The 17,930-nt window shown below is 33.7% G+C and overlaps 1 protein-coding gene across 2 annotated transcripts in view; it reads right to left on the bottom strand.

Annotated features, from left to right (window-relative positions):
* The window catches only part of LOC145662874 (trypsin-1-like), a 138,828-nt gene that overhangs the window by 11,035 nt on the left and 109,863 nt on the right, over window positions 1–17,930 (bottom strand). For both annotated transcript variants that reach the window (XM_081728834.1, XM_081728835.1), the window contains 4 exons: window positions 9,850–10,015; window positions 6,731–6,945; window positions 4,474–4,670; window positions 459–525 (listed from right to left, as the gene is read on the bottom strand). In XM_081728834.1, the coding sequence (XP_081584960.1) occupies window positions 459–525; window positions 4,474–4,670; window positions 6,731–6,945; window positions 9,850–10,015 (645 nt within the window). The remainder of the gene's footprint in view (window positions 1–458; window positions 526–4,473; window positions 4,671–6,730; window positions 6,946–9,849; window positions 10,016–17,930) is intronic.

The raw sequence follows: 17,930 nt of genomic DNA, 5'->3' as shown, positions 1-17,930 counted from the left end.
ATCTCAATTAACAATATATACTTTTGTTTTTCTTCTCGCGGACACATACTAAATATGAAGAACACTTATTACCTAACGATTCTATTCATTTTGCTTAGTATTAAGTGGAAGTAGTTGTGTATAGAAAGTGATATTGTAAGATGAAGAAAGAGAAGATTAGAAATAAGTGAAAACCGAAATCATTTTCAAGTATTCGAAAGATACAAATATACAGTTTTGAAGCTGTGATAACAGTTAGATACAATTCAGATTCTGGTAAAATATTTTATTTACAGATAAGTAGTTATTTAATTTTAGTTACTATTAAATGATACTTCCAATCTTCATATTGGAAGCTATAGGGATTATAATTATTGAGATATTATGGAGAATATGTTGTCAATAATATTAGTACGACTGACGAATATACATGAAAATTAACGGTAAAGAGAAATAGCTAGAAGTTAAGAATTACTTACCAATTTGCTCATAATAAGTTGCAACTCCTTTATTCTTTATCGTAACCAATGGCCCACCACTATCACCCTGAAATATATAATTTACATATTTATTTACTTTTCCGAGAAAAAATACTTATCTCATTAGTGACCTTTAAAAGTCTATATTTCGGAAATGAATAAAAATTCAATATAAAAAATAATATTTTTGCTGCACATTTCTCTTTTCTAGTGAATTTTCAAACTAAGTTTTGATCATGTGCTATGATCTACTATGAGAAAGTCTTGTAGGAAGATGTGAGAAAACGTTAGTTATGTATAAGAAAATATAAGAATTTATTTTTTTCTTTAGAAAAGAAAATGTAATTATGAAAATTTCTATCATCTTTGTCTAGTTCGTAAATTTTTCGTCATCACCAACTTTGTTGATGTTCATACTGCCAGGTCAAAAATTTGAAAGATTTCGATTTGGAAAACGTTAAATATGATATTTATTATATGTGGTTTTACAATAACCACATATAATAATTATCACGTTTAATTTTTTTAAGTTCAAGTTGTGATTGTATGTCATCTCTTTTAAGTTTCCTGTATTCAGGCTCAGCGAGTGTTAGCTTCTTTAGTTAAGATTTTAAAAAATTGCATTATTTGTCTCTGTGTTTTGTTATTGTACAAACTTTTGACTATGTTATGTTTTTAATTTATTTATGAAATCGTATTTGTGGCATGTGGTAAAAGAGTTTTAGTATACTAGACGAAGTTATTTCTTTTTACTATACTTTTGATGGTAAAGCTTTATGACATATATTAAAACTTGATAATTTTAGGAGTGAATATAAGATACAAACTTTAATGTGTAATTAGTTTATTAATTTTGATTGTTTATTGTTATGTAGTGTCTGTGAACTGTTTATGTAGTGTGACATGTATGGCAGGTGACAGATTTTAATTACACACATACCTGCTTATTTTCAAGGGATTGTCTGATAAGTTGGTCACTTCGAGCACAATTTTAGCACAAGTATTTGATTGCACAAGAATTTTAGCAGGTAGAAGTTACAGAGATGACTGCTTTTTGATCTAACGGTTACTCCTCTGAACTTCTATAAATATTGACGAAATGTTTAGAATTTGAAGCTGAGATACAACTTTTAGTCACAAATTTTAGCGACATAGAGACAACATACGATGTAAAATCTGGTTTTACGCCATACCATCCCGGAAGTAAGTTTCCGTGGTTATGTCGTAGAGCCACGTACTCGAAAGACTGACCCAGAAATCTGGGTTTATGTACAAATTGGAATTTCTTTTAGACGACGAAGAATTGTTTCAGATGAATTTCCATTGAGCCTCTCATTAGATTCTTGATATCAACTCAGTTTGCAAGAGTTTGATATAATCCCATATTTATCGTCCACAATCGGTAAAATTGGTTAATCATAGTTCGTGCTGAGATTATGCAGAATGAGAAAACGCCCCCCCCCCCGTATTGTTTAAGAAGGAACATAATTTCTTGGACATTAGTTCAGAACCATCTTTTCTTACATAGGTAACAATACACAATTGCATGTCATGTATATTGTTATCTGCATTTTTGGAGACGAACGATATTACCGTAATAAGAAGATTACATGCTCACCAGAGCTTACTCTATTGAGCATGCTTGGAATATTTTATACTAACAAATTATTCAGCTCCATCATCCTTCCGCGCTTCAGCTTGAAGCGTGCTAATTCGCCAATAATTCAGAAGCTCAGTGAGTTTGATCCTGCTAATGCATTCTTGTTTGTTCTGCTGTTGAGCTACTCGAGCAGATTGTTATCAACTTGGTAATACAGTTTGTGAATAGCTTGCCTAGCAGATATTAGTTACCATGGTTTTTCATTGTTTGCTTATTTAGTCCCTAGTACCTGCGTGTTTTTTTTTTTTAACCTAAATATATAAGAATTAAATTATTTTGAGAATTTACTATCCTGAAATCTTTTTAAAGCCATATATTCTTGATTTATGACTATTAATAGCTGCAACTTTTGTAAAGGTGAAATCTTCAAAATATCTATTAAAGCTTTTCTTGAAATATTCTAAAACCGTTTTACAGTTGGGAGGCATCTCTTGTAAGCGAAATAAATTGGCATGTGTTCACTTTGCACTTCGGTCACAGCTTGTAACAGACCCTCTCCCCACAAAGAATCTGTATCCAAATTGTACACGCTGATAGTGGACATTACTAACAAGAGGTATGAATAAACAATAAAACATCTTTGAGTAATCATCTCCTTTATTGATAATGACATAAAATTAATTCGTTTGTTTAAATATTGAAATTTGATATAAACATGTGCACAAAGATTGTTTAGATGGAGCAAAATGCCGTGAAGTAACTGCATGAACATCTGCTTTATGTTCATTACTTTCTCAGAAATGTTTGACATGCTTCCCACGCTAATCTGTCTGTATTTTGGTAAATAATACCGCTTTAAATATGAATTTAATGTACTTTTGTTAAATAAACACGGTATTTTATTTAATTTTCTAACGGTACATGTTGAACATCTTGTACACGTGTACTATTCTGAGCTTCTCATGTATAATTCTTGACAATTCTCAACCAAACTTACAATACGGTAATTTTTTTTTTTTTTATTTCAAAATATTTTAGGATTTATTTTAAATAAAAAATTTCATCCATTTTGTGTGTGAACGGGAATGAATTTAAAACACTTATTGCGTTGGCTCTTTGAATGGCAAGGCTTACCCGTTGGAACAGGAAATGTTTGCTTCTAGGGTCCCCTGATTTATTCATTAAAGCTGACCCCAAATTTGTCAAAAATTTACTTGTTTCTTTACTAAAAACACCCATGTGCTTTTAAAAATAAGTAGCTAGAATTTTAATTCGCAATTTAAAACATGATTTAATTATTGGCTCATTATTCAACAAAGAGCAGTTATTAAAATAAACTCTTATAGTTCGTGACGGAATAACATTTTAAATACTGTATAAACTGTATTTGGCTCTTTGAGAAATGTATATAAAAAAAGATTATCTGTTTTGCTAAAACCTAATTAATTTGTTTCCATTAACGGTAGTTCAGCAATTGTTGATATTTTTTTTAAATATACTTAGGTAATTTGATTGGTTTATTATTATTATTGATAATTTAATGAAATACTTAAGATTCTGTAAGAAATTAAACCCCAGCAACGGTGAGCAACATGTATATATATATGCTAACAGTAGTACTATGCGAACGTCGGAGACTCAATCAGCTCATATTGAAGTCTCCGCAAGCCCACTATCATTAATTTCCAAGCTTTATTTCGTTTTCACGTATTTCATATCTTTATATATATATACACTTATTAACAGTTCAATTAATTATTATTGGAAGTTCTTGAGCGTAATATATGGAAATACATTTTCACACAACTCTCATAAGCAAGATTTTTTTAAATTACAAATGAAACTTGGGTATATATTTCAGGTTTGCCATAACTACATGATCCTACCGATGGTTTGAACTTTGAGTTCAGTAGCTATTTATTAATTTAATTTTACAATCTATGAAATTTCTTTAAAAGGTAAAATCAGCTAAAAATTATGTATTCTTTAGTAATATATACCTCGACTTGTTATATGACTAAAATTGAATTAATAAAGAAAGAAAAGTAATCGTATCAAGAGAATAATTTCTGCTGTAACGAGTTTAAACATTAATACGCTAATATGCTAAACTCGAACATTCTTATAGAATAAAAAACAAGTATTGAGTGACCCAAAAGTAGGTATATAGTACATACTAATCAGCTCTTGCATTTTATATCATTTCTTACTTTTATCCATCAGGTAGACTTAGCTTCTTTATTATTTACATCTTAAGCTAGGAAGAGCCAAAACAAATAAACCCATAAACTAGAATGTTATACTTGATCAATGCAGGGGTGTATACCTACTTTTGGGCCACTAGTATTAGATTCCTTCTAAATTTCTTTTCTATGTAAGTTAGCTTAGAAACAGGAAGAGAAAGTATTGACTTACTTGACAAGCGTCTGTTTTCTTGCTTTCTCCACAAAACATTGCATCTGTAATGAGCTCTGGTTTTAACTCTGAAGATCGACACTTGTCCGCTGAAATAGTGCTAATTTCCCCTGATTGTAATTCTTCTGCTTTTTCTCCTCGTTCTGCCGTTTTCCCCCAGCCAATTACAAATGCAGCCTTCCCAGCGGGGTCAGCATCTATGTAAAATGACAGTAAAAAATAATTAAAACTGGTGAACTAAAATCTATATTGGTGTGTAATACTGTCGTTTGATTTGCTGTGGGACTACATATAGTTCGGACAACAAGATGTAGGTCGACGTCTTTGTGGCTAGGTGTAATCTCTGTGTTAGAGTGGGAAGATAATCTCTCAAAAATAAACAAAAGTAAAAAAAAAAAGTATATGGTCGTTATGGGGTAAAAATATACCTACTAGCAAAAATAACAAAACCCTTAAACGAGTACGAATTATCTCTGTATTATTAAAAAAATTTACTGTATACTACCAAGTACCTACCCTCGAACACATGGATGACTGTATATATGTTTCGTAGTTGACTATATCAGTAGGACCAAGACTGATCAGCGACTTCTTACAGATGAAAAGAATCCAAATTCTCTAGTAGTCTAATCAAAGTGCTGAATTCAATTCTAGAAAAATACTTAGATGTTGTTGTAACCAGAATTTTAAGAACTGAAGCGATCTTCGCGTAAAATGATCTAAAATAATTAAATACTATCAAGCAAAGAACGTGAATTCGATTCCAAACACAATGTGCTTGAAATCAATTTAAATTCACTTCTTCCCTCCTCCTACAAATAATTATTTGGTGGTTTAACTCTTGGATCTAAAAATTGAATCTGTTTCCGAACTATTTCAACAAATGCGTAAACTACGCATAGTACACTTTCTAATTCTTTCGTGTCCTCACATTTTTTTTGTAAACTCTTCCCCTGAGTATCTATTGAGTGGTTGTTTTCCGTTGCCTTCCACCATGGAGGAAGACAGACTACCAAAAATGATGCTAATCTGAGGGCCAGGTGGAAGAAGATTATCGGTAGACCTAGCTTGAGATGAGTATTCGACTTAGAATAGGGCCCAAGAGAAATTGGAATTAAACGGTGCAAAGCCAAGGTTACGGAAAGAGAAAAATAGAGAAGTGTAGTTAAGGAGGCCCGAGTCCTGCAAGAACTGTAGCGCTAAAGTGTAAGTAATATGCTTATTAGGAAATGAAATGAAATAAAATCTGTAGTTTTACGTCCTATTGTATAGTATTTCCTATAGACTAATGGAGACGGATGATTAACGAAAGTGAATGATTATGAGAGTTGGTGGAATGAATATATGGGAGACAACGGAAGAACTCTGAGAAAACCACTGATTCGATGTTGTCTATCATAAAATCATATTGCCTGGAATAGAACCAAGGATCTCTCGTTCCAGAGGTGAACACTCTACCACGAGCCAATATGCACACTAGAGTGTAAAGGGAAAATTGAGGTATGCTAGTTAGGTTTTCGAAGTTGAGATTGTGCCATGTGATAAATTTTCATTACTTGTTTTTTTTTTTTTCTCCTTCAGTCTTACGCACTTTTTCAGACGACAATGTTTCCATAATGAAAACAGCATTATTTTATTCTAATTAGTAATATTTATATAAAAACTTGCTCTTTCTTCAAAGTTAGCCAATAGGATTCTCCATTCCACGTGTGGTTGCATATGTAGCAGGGAGATGAACGAATAGCATGTTGTGACATAAATGGCTTTGTTTGTATAGGAAACTAGCAATGTACAAGTAATTAATTTTTTTTTTTTTTTTTTGTACTTTACCAAATGTATATGATACGTTACATGAAATATACCAGTATATCTCATCAACAAGACACTGTAAAGAAACCTTAAACTAATCCAATTATATTTCTTGTCTACTACGAATCTTACATATCTAATCGAACAGAAGACCTAAAAAGTTTATTTTTTTATCTTTACAAAATATTCAATTAAACTAAATATCGTAATATTTCCTTGTCAAAAGTGCATTTATTTCAGTATTCCTTGTGGGAAGCCCTAAATGATTCATAACCATGAGCTCAAAAATATCCAGGTACTTATCACATGGTCATTGCACAAGGCTTCACATTCAATTCTTGGCATGAGTTTAGCGATTACGTACCACAGTAGTCTTCAGCAAAATACAAAAAATGTAAAACTGACTTGAAAAATATGAAAATTATATATATATATATGTATATCATACCTTTGGCTGGTAAACAAATTGGTTTCACGAAATTGTTATATTGTATGGGTTCAGAAAGTTTAATTAGACCAATGTCATTAATTGCGCTTATTTCTGTTGTGTTATAGTCATCTCTGTAAATTAGCTCAATCGGTGTTACTTCCATTTCACCTCCAACTTTTCTGTTCGAAGAGTAGTGGCCTCCTACTGTAATTTTCAAAAGCTCTTTGCTAAACCTAGAATGAAAAATACAATTATTACTATGCAAAAAAAAAAAAAAAAAAAAAAAAAAACCTTCGTCTCAAGTATTTAACAAAAGATACGAACGTAAAACATTGATCATTGACTCAAAATAGAAACTGTGGATTATAAAATATTCAGAAACTCAATCAACTTGAAACACAAGAAAGTGACAGTTCACGAACAATAAGATATTGCTCAGAAGCGAATTCGTTTGTACGGTTTATGTTTTCTAACTCTATACCAAACTAAAAAATGAAACAATCAAAGAACAATATTTTACCTTAATATTATTTATAAATCTAATAAGTCATTGAACGATGCTTGTTGAGTTTTACGAATGTACATGATTTAATATCAGTCAATTTTATATAAACCCACTATAGCTATGAAGAAAAGTGCTTCCCTTCATTTTAATACTGCTAAACTTCTTAAGGTATCGTGGATAAAATTGGGTACGGAACATCTTTATTAAATAAAAAAACATAAGCATACTACAATAACAATCACACGATTTTCTGGCAAACTCTGGTATACGATTACCTGACATAGTAGGAGAGTGTGTCTGGATATTTTGGCATTAATTTTATGAAGGGAAAGGGTTAGAAACTTAATTTTAGAACTGGATCACATTTGTAAGTATCCAATCGAATCTCATGGTGAGTATATGCTGTATTAAGAAAGCTCAAATGAAAGTAGAAGTCTGCTTTTGTTATTTGTTATGCTACCTACAGTTTAACAAATGGCAAAATACTAAAGTATTATAAAATACAAGGCAATAAACAAGGGCAATTATATAAATTAACAGATTGACTATCATGAGTACCAACAATGGTGCTCACATTACTTGCGACTGTTGCCGTGAGTAAAAAATTTGGTACTCGCCATTTGTTTTCCTTTCTTTCACATGGGTATATATCGGTACTCAATTTCATGTGTTTTATCATGTATTTAGACAGAGCAAAAATCACTCTTTAAAAGGGTAGCTTTAGCGTTCAAATATCTTATTTTAAAGAAGTTATTGCATTATAGATATAAGAGTTTTCTGTCCTTATAATACTGCACGAATTGAAGTTTATAATGTGGATTCTGCTATTAATTTATTGGAAATGCACATTATGCTTTGCTGTTTATACTATCAGTCTGCGTATCAAAAATGCAGACTTTGGTGAGATACGCAAGTTGATGATGTAATTATGTCCGAGTACCATCTTTGGTATTTATAGCAACCGAGATAAAAAAAAAATGCTCCTTTTCCCATGAATACCAAATTTGGTACTTGGGCATAATTACGTCATCAACTTGCATATGCAGCTCAAGAATAGATCCCCAGGGAGAGACAAGGGGAGAATTTGCCCCTCCCACCTGGAGATAAAAATACTACTGATTTTATGCAATTTTCCTTTTCATGTGAGAATTCTGTACAATAGTGCATACTTTACAGTCTTTTTATTTTCCTGGATAAAAAATCTACAGGCGCCCATAAACCAAAGTCTGAATTTCAGCAAATCTGGCACTCAGTGCTCGCCAAAATTCTTGAAGTTCCGAATTGAGAACAAAATCTATAAGTAAGCAAAGGTTAACAACCGTGTGCCCTCCGATAATTCAATTATCAAGGGAGGTGCTTGTTATATGACAAAGAACATTTGTTTTGAACTAGACACCAGTTTAACGTTCTTAGTCTTTCAGAATAACCTCCAGACATCTATGGTTGAGTGTCACAAGTTTCCGCACTCCTGATGTATAAAAATCTGCCGTCTGAGAGTGCAGCCATTCCAGTACTGATGTCTTGAGCACTTCTCTGTCGCTGAAACGCTTCGATGCAAGCCACTTTTTTAGTTGAAGAAAAAGAAAGAAGATTCTGGAGGAATAGTTGGGGCTGTAAGGCGAATAATTGAATAGTTTTTATCAAAATCTTTGAATTATCTCAACAGTATTAGCAACTCTGAGTGAGTGGGCGTTATCATGGATCAGAAGAATGCTAGAGCGTAGCATTCCTCTCAGCCGATTTTAGGTGACAGGTAGCAAATTATTCCGTGTTTAGCAATATATATCTACTGTAATTATTCCTCCTGGTTCAACGAAATCCACAAGAGCCACATCCTTTTGATCCCAAAAGACGGTTGCCATGATTTCGTAAACTGATGGTTTTTGTTTGAATGTCTTTACTTCAGCAGATCCAGAGTGCCGTCATTACATTGAATGCTGACTCGACTCCCCAGTGCAGGTTTCATCCCCCGTTACTATGTGAGAAAAGAGGTCATCACCATCTCCCCTCAGAGGCCAAAAATCACGTGTAGCTCGCACACGGTTTGTGATACCCCAGCTTGTCAGTCACAATTCGATACACTGTTTACGAAGACATTTCTAGAATTCTTCTGGAAGCTCTTTGGCGAGTTCAATTATTGTGAACTGGCGATTGGATAGGACTTTCTCGTCTATGTGTTCCACCAGATCCGTCTGAACGCTAGGCCTTCCGCTATGCTCATCTTTATGAATCTTTAAACGCCTTTCCATTAGCTCTCTGCACCATTGCCTGATCTTCCCCTCACTCATCGCTGTAGGTCAGTAAATGCCATACAATTTCCGATGAATGTCAGCTGTATTTTGTCCTTTGGTGTTCAGAAATTTATGACAGATCTCACTTCATATTTGGAGGGATTTTGCATTACGACATCCATTTCACGTAACTGCTACTCGCATGTATGCACCTCCACTCGGACGATTCTATCTGTGTAGAGTACTAGAGCATGCTCAACTTCATCAGTGCTTCCAGCCCCGCGTAAAAACTTATTGAGCGTCTTTTGACATTCATCCTGTAAATATATGTATTAGCTGTTTCCCATTCACTGTTTCTTCAGATTAAAGCAAAAAATAATTAGTAATCTATCAATAATTACCCTTTGAGACAATGACCAGCTGTAAGGATATAACGATCGTTAATAATGGTTCCACCACAATGCATGTTGTCAGCGTACAGAATAAGCACCATCCATGGGTGAGTATGAGGTGCTACTGTGAACCCTGCTACTATCCGTTGTTCAACCACAATCGGACCACCACATTCTGAAAAGGAAGAAAAATAAATAATGTCTACAAGTCACATTAACATTATTGATAAAGCAATGATTGTTGACAGTAAAGACATTTTATACGGGTTCTCATGATTCTTTTGAACTTGCTTCCTCCCTGAAATCGGGAACATTTGAATATCAAAATGTAAAGTACGGTTTTGCTGAGGTTACTTGATACCGTATGAATGTTTCCAAAATGTGTGGAGGGCGTAAAAGTGACCGGAAGTGCTAGTGACGAGTGAATAGTTTTTGACTCATTTACATGACTTCTATAGCTCTTTACAGATTTCCTTTCATTCAATCACAAATTATGATAAATTCTTGTGAGAAAACAATCAAATATAATCTTCGAATAACTTACTCTAATAAGACTCATGAACATTAGTTGCAACCAAAACAAATAACAATCTACAAAGTTACAATTGTTAACGATTTTTATCATTAATTGTTATTTATCTCTTGTAGAGCAATTGAAAGATTTGTGAATTTGCGAAACGAAATGGCATTTGATTAAGTCCAAGAATTTCCACAACTCGCCATTAATTAAACTTTTCATGTATTATTTTTTTTCAGCTTGGACCATTTAATATTAAGTGACTTCCATATAAGATAAATCAGTCTTATGATAACCGAAATGCTATTGACATTTATGAACAATTACATTAACCTGAATACCATTTTGCATACAACACATGACATAATTAAGTACTGTTTCAAACATTATAATCTGTACATACGTTTAAAAAAAGAAAGCGAAATGCCGTATGGTTTCTAATCATTCCGTATCCTAACCATTGCGACGTAATTGTAAATTTCATCATTACTGTCTACTGTATTTTTGGCATAAGTTTCTAGTATGTTAACCTGGTGGAAGATGAATAAATTACAAGACGTAATATATTTTTGGAAGGTCTGTTGCCGGCTAAGTGGAATGGCAACATAGGAATCCTCTACTTGTTTATTTTTTCATTATATTGGGTATGTCCAATTTTACGTATGATGGGAAATTACCCTCTGTACTGCGTCCAATGATTGCATCAAGGTGACGGTGTACGACGCCACAAACTACGTACGTATTCATAAAACATGCTGGGGTGCCTAATCAGTCAGGAAGCAACGTGTTGTTGAAAAGGAAACTAAAAGTACACCATTAAGAACACACAATTACAATTGATTTTCCTTTTAAAGTTCAAACTCGAGCATTCTGCATATCTTGCCAGGGAAAACACCAACAATGCATTTGGCAAATGGTAAATAAACGCTCCATACGTTGTTGGTTTGTGAAATTTCATGCCGGTGACACGATATTGCCGGTACGTTTCCCACGACCAATAAAATGTTGTTTTGGTATTTTAAAAAAAACTAAGTTCTTCACGATCAGCGTAGAAGCGGATACACGGAGTAGAGTCCATGAAATTAAGTCGAGTTAAGAATACACCAAGAAAAATTCGAGCTCATGGGTGTGACGTGAATTGATATCGACCCAACAGGAACCGCTTGAAAGTGTCTAGTTTTCTGAGTGTTCGGAATAACCTGGAAACTTTCCTGAATCGGATTATCAGTTCTGGTAAAAAAAAAAAAAAAAAAAAAAAGAGGATCTACTACAACAATTGTAACAGGAAAGACAATGGCTGGGTAGTGATCAACATCCTGGATAATATTGAAAACGACTTACACCTCGCAGAGTCTATAGACATAAAGTTGAAATTGGAAGAGATCACTGCTCTTCGATATTATCCAACTTATTACACCCTTATAACCTTATAGACAAAAAAAAAAAAAAAAAAAAAAAAAAAAAAAAAAGAACCCTGAAATTTTGTATTATCTAAATATCTGGAGGGATCCATTGTTTGGTATACTCTGTCATACCACAAGATCGTATACTATTATTATCTTTTAATTAGTTTTTTTTTCACAAACTAAAATTTGTTGATACAACGAACGTTTGCATTGGATTTCTTTCTCAGCCAGAGTCAATTAGCGTCGACTTTCTCATGTTTGGTGTGACGTCGAGATGAAATCGTTGGCAATTGATTGATCAAACGTTGTTGTGACGATCAGAGGCGTGTAAAAGTTGATTTCCATTCATTCTTGCGTTGCGTGCTTTGCTTGAAAATTTATCTTGTCGAAAGTAAGTTGTTTTATTCTATTGGCTCTTAAAAACAAGAATTCAAAATCTTTTAAAAACCAAAATAGCAAGATTTTTAATGGTGTCTTCCCGTTCTGCCTAAAGGCCTTCCAGCACTTTGTAGAAAATATTTTAAATGATCTTATCTTTACGCAGAATGGGAATTCCCGTTCTGCCTAATCTTTCAAGACAAGGAATTCTGTCTAGGAAGGGATTTCTTCAAGAGAATTTTTCTTTAGTAATTGTAACAGATTCTCTAAAAAGAATAATATTTCTTTAAGTTCTATCGTGAATTTTAGATGTTATTGTATTTGTTCTTCTCGAAAAAATGACTACATACAATTATGTTATTAACAGTGTTATTCACATCTATTTCAGTAAAAATGAATGTGATTTAAAAAAAAAAAAAGCTACCTGCAGAGAAATGGAAAATTGATTGACTCAGTTGCAAGAAAGCCGTTTGACATTGTAGCTGAAACGAAGATAAAACAAACGTACGTCGGTCTAGTATAAAGACCGAATATTGTATTCACCTTTCCAGTAGTTCACCTCCAAAATACTAAGGCTCGCACTCAGGGGCGGCTTTAGGATTTTAATTTTGGGAAGGTCCGCTCCCTCGCTTTTGGATACATATGCACATTTGATTGATTAATGACAATAGGAAATTACTTTTATAGTAGTGGTTGATGCTGTTATTGAATAATTATTTACCATTAATATAAAAGGTGGAAAATATATTTACTCTTTATTGTATCTTTTAGTGTTTATATATTCTTCAAAATTTTTGGGTAAGCCCGTGAATACCCGCTAAAACCGCCACTGCTCGCAGTACGTAAAAGATGCCACAGTTCACATCCTCAAGACATGTTTGGCCATATATTAACCAAACAATGCAAAAGGATGCGTAAGACGGCCCTTATCTCCGATTATCTGACCTTTTTATTTGATTGAAACTACAAAAAAATATAGGGTCTAAGTATTTCAATATTGATATTGATATTTTGTAATGCTGCTATTTACATTCACAATATAAATATGAAAATAGAAGTATATATGATACTATTGCATATAGTATAGAATTATGTATATAAGACAAATCAGCTGATAAGGTGATGCCGAAAAAGGAGTTGTGATATGGAACACTAACATTCTTTCTTAAGAGTGCCTTACGCATCCTCTTGCATTGTTTACTTAATATATGGCCAAACATGTCTTGAGGATGTGAACTGTGACACCTTTTACGTACTGCGATTCTTGGTATGTTAGAGATGAACCACTGAAAAAGAATAAAATCTTGATATGAAATAATTTGATATTATACCGAATTAAGTTTATTTTATGTTCGTTACAGTTACGTCAAACGGCTTTCTTGCAACTGAGTCAATAATTTTTCCATTTGCAAGCAGGTATTTAAAAAAAATCACATTCATATTTACCAAAGTAGATGTGAATAACACTGCTGATACAGAACTGTATCCTCGTCATTTTTCCGAAAAGAACAAGAAGAATAACACCTACAATTTATGATGATACTTGAAGAAATGGTTATTCTTCTTACAACCTCTGTTAGAATTACTAAACAGATTATTTCGAATGCAGGACAAAATTCAAAAGGACAAACCCCGAGAAAAATTCAGATAAAACGGGTTAAATTCAAGAGACAGAATCATAGGCACAGATCAATAAAATAATGAATATATATATTTTTTTATTTCAACCATAATGCATCTAAAATGTTATCTGAAATTCTTCACTTTACGGAATAACATTTTTTTTAAATGCTGAAAACCCAATAAAAGATCTAAGACTGTTATAGTAAGTATATATTTCACATTTCGATCTTTGCTAAAAAAAATCTTTATCACTATTTCAGAATTAAACCTTTTAGGATGTCCACTTTTCGAGGTAAATTTTAGACTTTCACTTAAACATTTACTGATTCCTTACTATTTAGCGTACGATCATGTTTCATAACTAGTTTTTTCAGTATAGAACATCTATCCACTGGTATTACTCGCTTGTCCGTATTATACACCAGAAACATGAAAATCGGTTAAAACCGGGAGATTTTTCGAAAAAGAATATGTTTCGAAATTTTTGCGGCACTCTGGCCTAGGCCTGGTTTCACGTAGGGATCTGAATTTTTTTTTTGAAAAAAGAGTACAGTGTTATATACACAATATGTGTGCAAAGTTTCAATCTTGTATCTTAGAAACTAAAGTCGGGAGAAATTTTTGAAAATCAGAAGGTGACCCATGTTTTTTATTTCTCTATATATGCATATATATATAAATAATTCAAAAATGTACTGCGTCATTACTATTTGATCTAGAGTCATGGTTCAAACGTCATTTCCTTCAATATAATAAGCCCTTCTCTACGGTACCACTCACAGGTCAGTATCGTACATCTGAAAGGGAAAAATCGGGAAAAACCGGATTTTTTTGAGAAACAAATCATCTCCTCGGAACACCTGCGTCCCGCGGGCCCGGCCCGGTTTCGTGTAGGGATCTTTAAAAAATTGAGAAATACCCAGAGGTACACACAATCCGTATGCAAAGTTTCAATCTGATATCTTGAAAACTAAAGGCGTGAAATTTTTTTGAAATTTGCCTTAAGGAAAAATAAAGTCACGCTCCTCCGCCCTTACTTGGCGCCGCAAAGTTGACCATCCGGTTCCGAAACGCATCTGAGGTGTTCTTTGGTCCATCCTTGACTTGACCAATAAATAAAAACATGGCTTAAATACCTGTTATAAAACCTAAATAAGCGATAAAAGACAATACTACGCCATGGTAAGTGCTTGGGGTCCCGGGCTCGATCTCAGCCCCTCCAAGTGAACTTGGTGGTGGACAAACACCGTGTGCGTGGGTTCCCTCGTGGTTGTCCCATTTCCTCCCACTTTCTTCATTCCGCCATTTCATTCATTCATTTATTATCATCACCGTCTCCTTAAGCATAGGCAACCTAAGCCTGGGACTTAAAACTCAAAGATTTAATTTTACGCCATGGTAACAAAAGTTACCAAAAATCCTAAAATGGTTAAAATAAATATGTATACATTATTCAGAATAAAAGACTGCTATATGCTACCACATAAGAACGATTTTTTTTAAAAAAAATAAGTAGCATCACAGTTACTTTTCGTAATTAAAATGAATAGTATTACTGTAATATATTAAACGTATTTCAAATGTATTAAAGGTATAATAAATAGTAATACCCAAAACTTTTCAAACGGGCATGTATGAAAATAATTAAAGGTAATCTGTCCTAATCCACAAGTAAGTAAAGGTAAATTGTAACACTTTTACGTCTTATTGAGTTTTCAGCATTTTAAAAGAAAGAAAAGTTATTTCAGAGGAAAAAATACAGATAACATTTTATAATATATGGTAATTGAAGTGAAAAAAATAATCAAATAAGGCGTACACTGGTACATCCAACATATACTCCTGTTATTTTGTGCCTTGTATTTTGTGCTTGTCAGAATTTTCCTTCCAGTTTGACAGTTTGGATTTAGTTCCCACCCTCGTTACTACAGCCATTTTATACATGAGTTTCGATATGCATACAAACACGCTAGGAGTCAAGCTTTTCAGTGCTGCATATCCCTAAAAATTTCTTCCTCACATAGAATTCTGTCTCCAAAGATTAGACAGAACAGGAATTCCCGTTCTGCCTACAGATAAGATCATTTAAAGTATTTTCTACAAAGTCCTGGGCCTCTAGCAGAACGAGAATGAATCTTTTTAATATTTCACCCCCCTAGTTGGAGAATGTAAGGAATTTATTTCCAGGGGGGTGTCCGAAAATTCTAGGAGGGTGCTGGGGGTGTTAGGGGGTGTAGATAAATCACTGGTGCTGAGTAGTTAAAAACAGCAACATGTCTCGTAAATGTGTCAACAGTTCAAACTGTTTCTGTTATGTGTGTGGTAAAGTCACATTTGCAAAGCAGAAACGTCCATTGATGCTGTTTGTGAAGACAGTATATTTTCAATATTTTGGTGTGAAAGCAGGGGACCAGGACAAACCATGGGCAACTCGTGTATGCTGCAACAGATGCTGCGAGAATTTACATGCATGGTAAGAAAACAAGGGACGTTCAATTATGTTCGGCATTTCAATGGTGTGGAGGGAGCCAACCAATCGTTTTAACGATTGTTGTGTTTGTTTTGTACCACCAATTAGCATGGGTGTCCAAAAATATCTTCTATACAATAATCCAATATTTCGTCAGCCATCAGACCAATCCCTCATGACAAAGATTTTCCTGTACCTAGTCCTCCAAACGAATATAGTGTTCAAGACAAAGAAGATGAAAAGGACACTGATGACATGGGGCCCTCATCAAATGATATGGAATTTGTGCCACCAGTGCAACAGTGAAGCAGCCACACCTACCTTTACAGACCGAACTTAATGATTTCGTTTCAGATCTTCAAGAGCCTAAGAATAAAGCTGAGCTTGTTGCATCAAGACTTTAAGAAATGGAACTTATACAAAATGATGTGAAAGTGTTAATATACAAGAATCGTCAAAAGCAGTTTGAGGTTTATTTTATACAGCAGGATACCCTAGTGTTTTGTCATGATGTGATTGGTTTGATTAACAAATTGCATTTCAAATACAAACCATAGGAGTGGAGACTGTTCATAGACTGATCAAAGTTTAGTATGAAAGCAGTACTGCTACACAATTCCAATTCTCTCCCATCAGCACCTGTTGGTTATGCTGTCCATATGAAGAAAACATATCGAAACATGAAACAAATACTCGAAGAAGTTCAATACAATATTAAACAATGGCAGTTATGTGAAGACTAGAATAGTCGCTGTTGTATTAGGGTTGCAATTTCACGAAATATTGCTGCTCTTTGTGTAAATGGGTAGTCGGGACAGGTCATCCCATTACATCAGAAAGATGTGGCCTCCAAGAAGGGATTTCTGACCTGGTGAAAAGAATGTACAACATACCCCTTTAGTTCCTACTAAGAAGTCCTGTCCCCGTTACATATTAAACTGGAGTTAATGAAATAGTTCGTAAAGGCATTGGATAAAGATGGTGATCCGCACAAGTACCTCTGGGAACTGTTTTCTACGTTAAGCAAGACTAAAGTAAAGACGGGGAAATTCGTAAGTCCAAAAATTCTTTATCTATTGTGTGACGAAGCGAAACCTTTGATCAGATCCTTCGTGGTAAAGAAAAGGCTGCATGGAAATGTATTAACAGTAGTCTTGGTAGTCACAAAGCAGAAAACTACACTGAGAGAAGTCTCTCACGTAGATGAAACTAAAAGTTGACACTGCATAGCACTTTCCTGTAAATATTTTTCAGTTTATGCTCATAATATTTGTATTTTTAAACGTTAAGTGAGGTTTTACTGCAACGCAATGATTTACTAGTAGAATTCTATTACTACACTCCAGATATGTACCAAGGAAATATGTAATACATAAAATATTGACATCCAATGCTACATTACAATAGCTGCTTCTGAAAAACACTAACTAATAAAAGAAATGTGAGGTCAGATTAGTTTTTCTTGTCCCACAATTAGTATCAACTATTTTGGGAAAGAAAACATTCAACAAGTCTTTTTGTTGTTGTTGTTGTTGTTGTTGCTGTCCAGTGTAATAGGTCGTACAACATATTTTCTCTATACTGTTAATACGTAGCATTCTACACTACTGAGACAATTATTCTATGAATTTACAGTCATAACAACATTGATATGATTCACTATGTGAAACGTATCTACTAGCTGTTATAAAAGCAC

This window comes from Thermobia domestica, chromosome 10 (assembly GCF_964235325.1).
Source record: "Thermobia domestica chromosome 10, izTheDome1.hap1.1, whole genome shotgun sequence".
Classification (NCBI taxonomy): domain Eukaryota; kingdom Metazoa; phylum Arthropoda; class Insecta; order Zygentoma; family Lepismatidae; genus Thermobia; species Thermobia domestica.
This window is presented reverse-complemented; position numbering and strand designations above follow the sequence as displayed.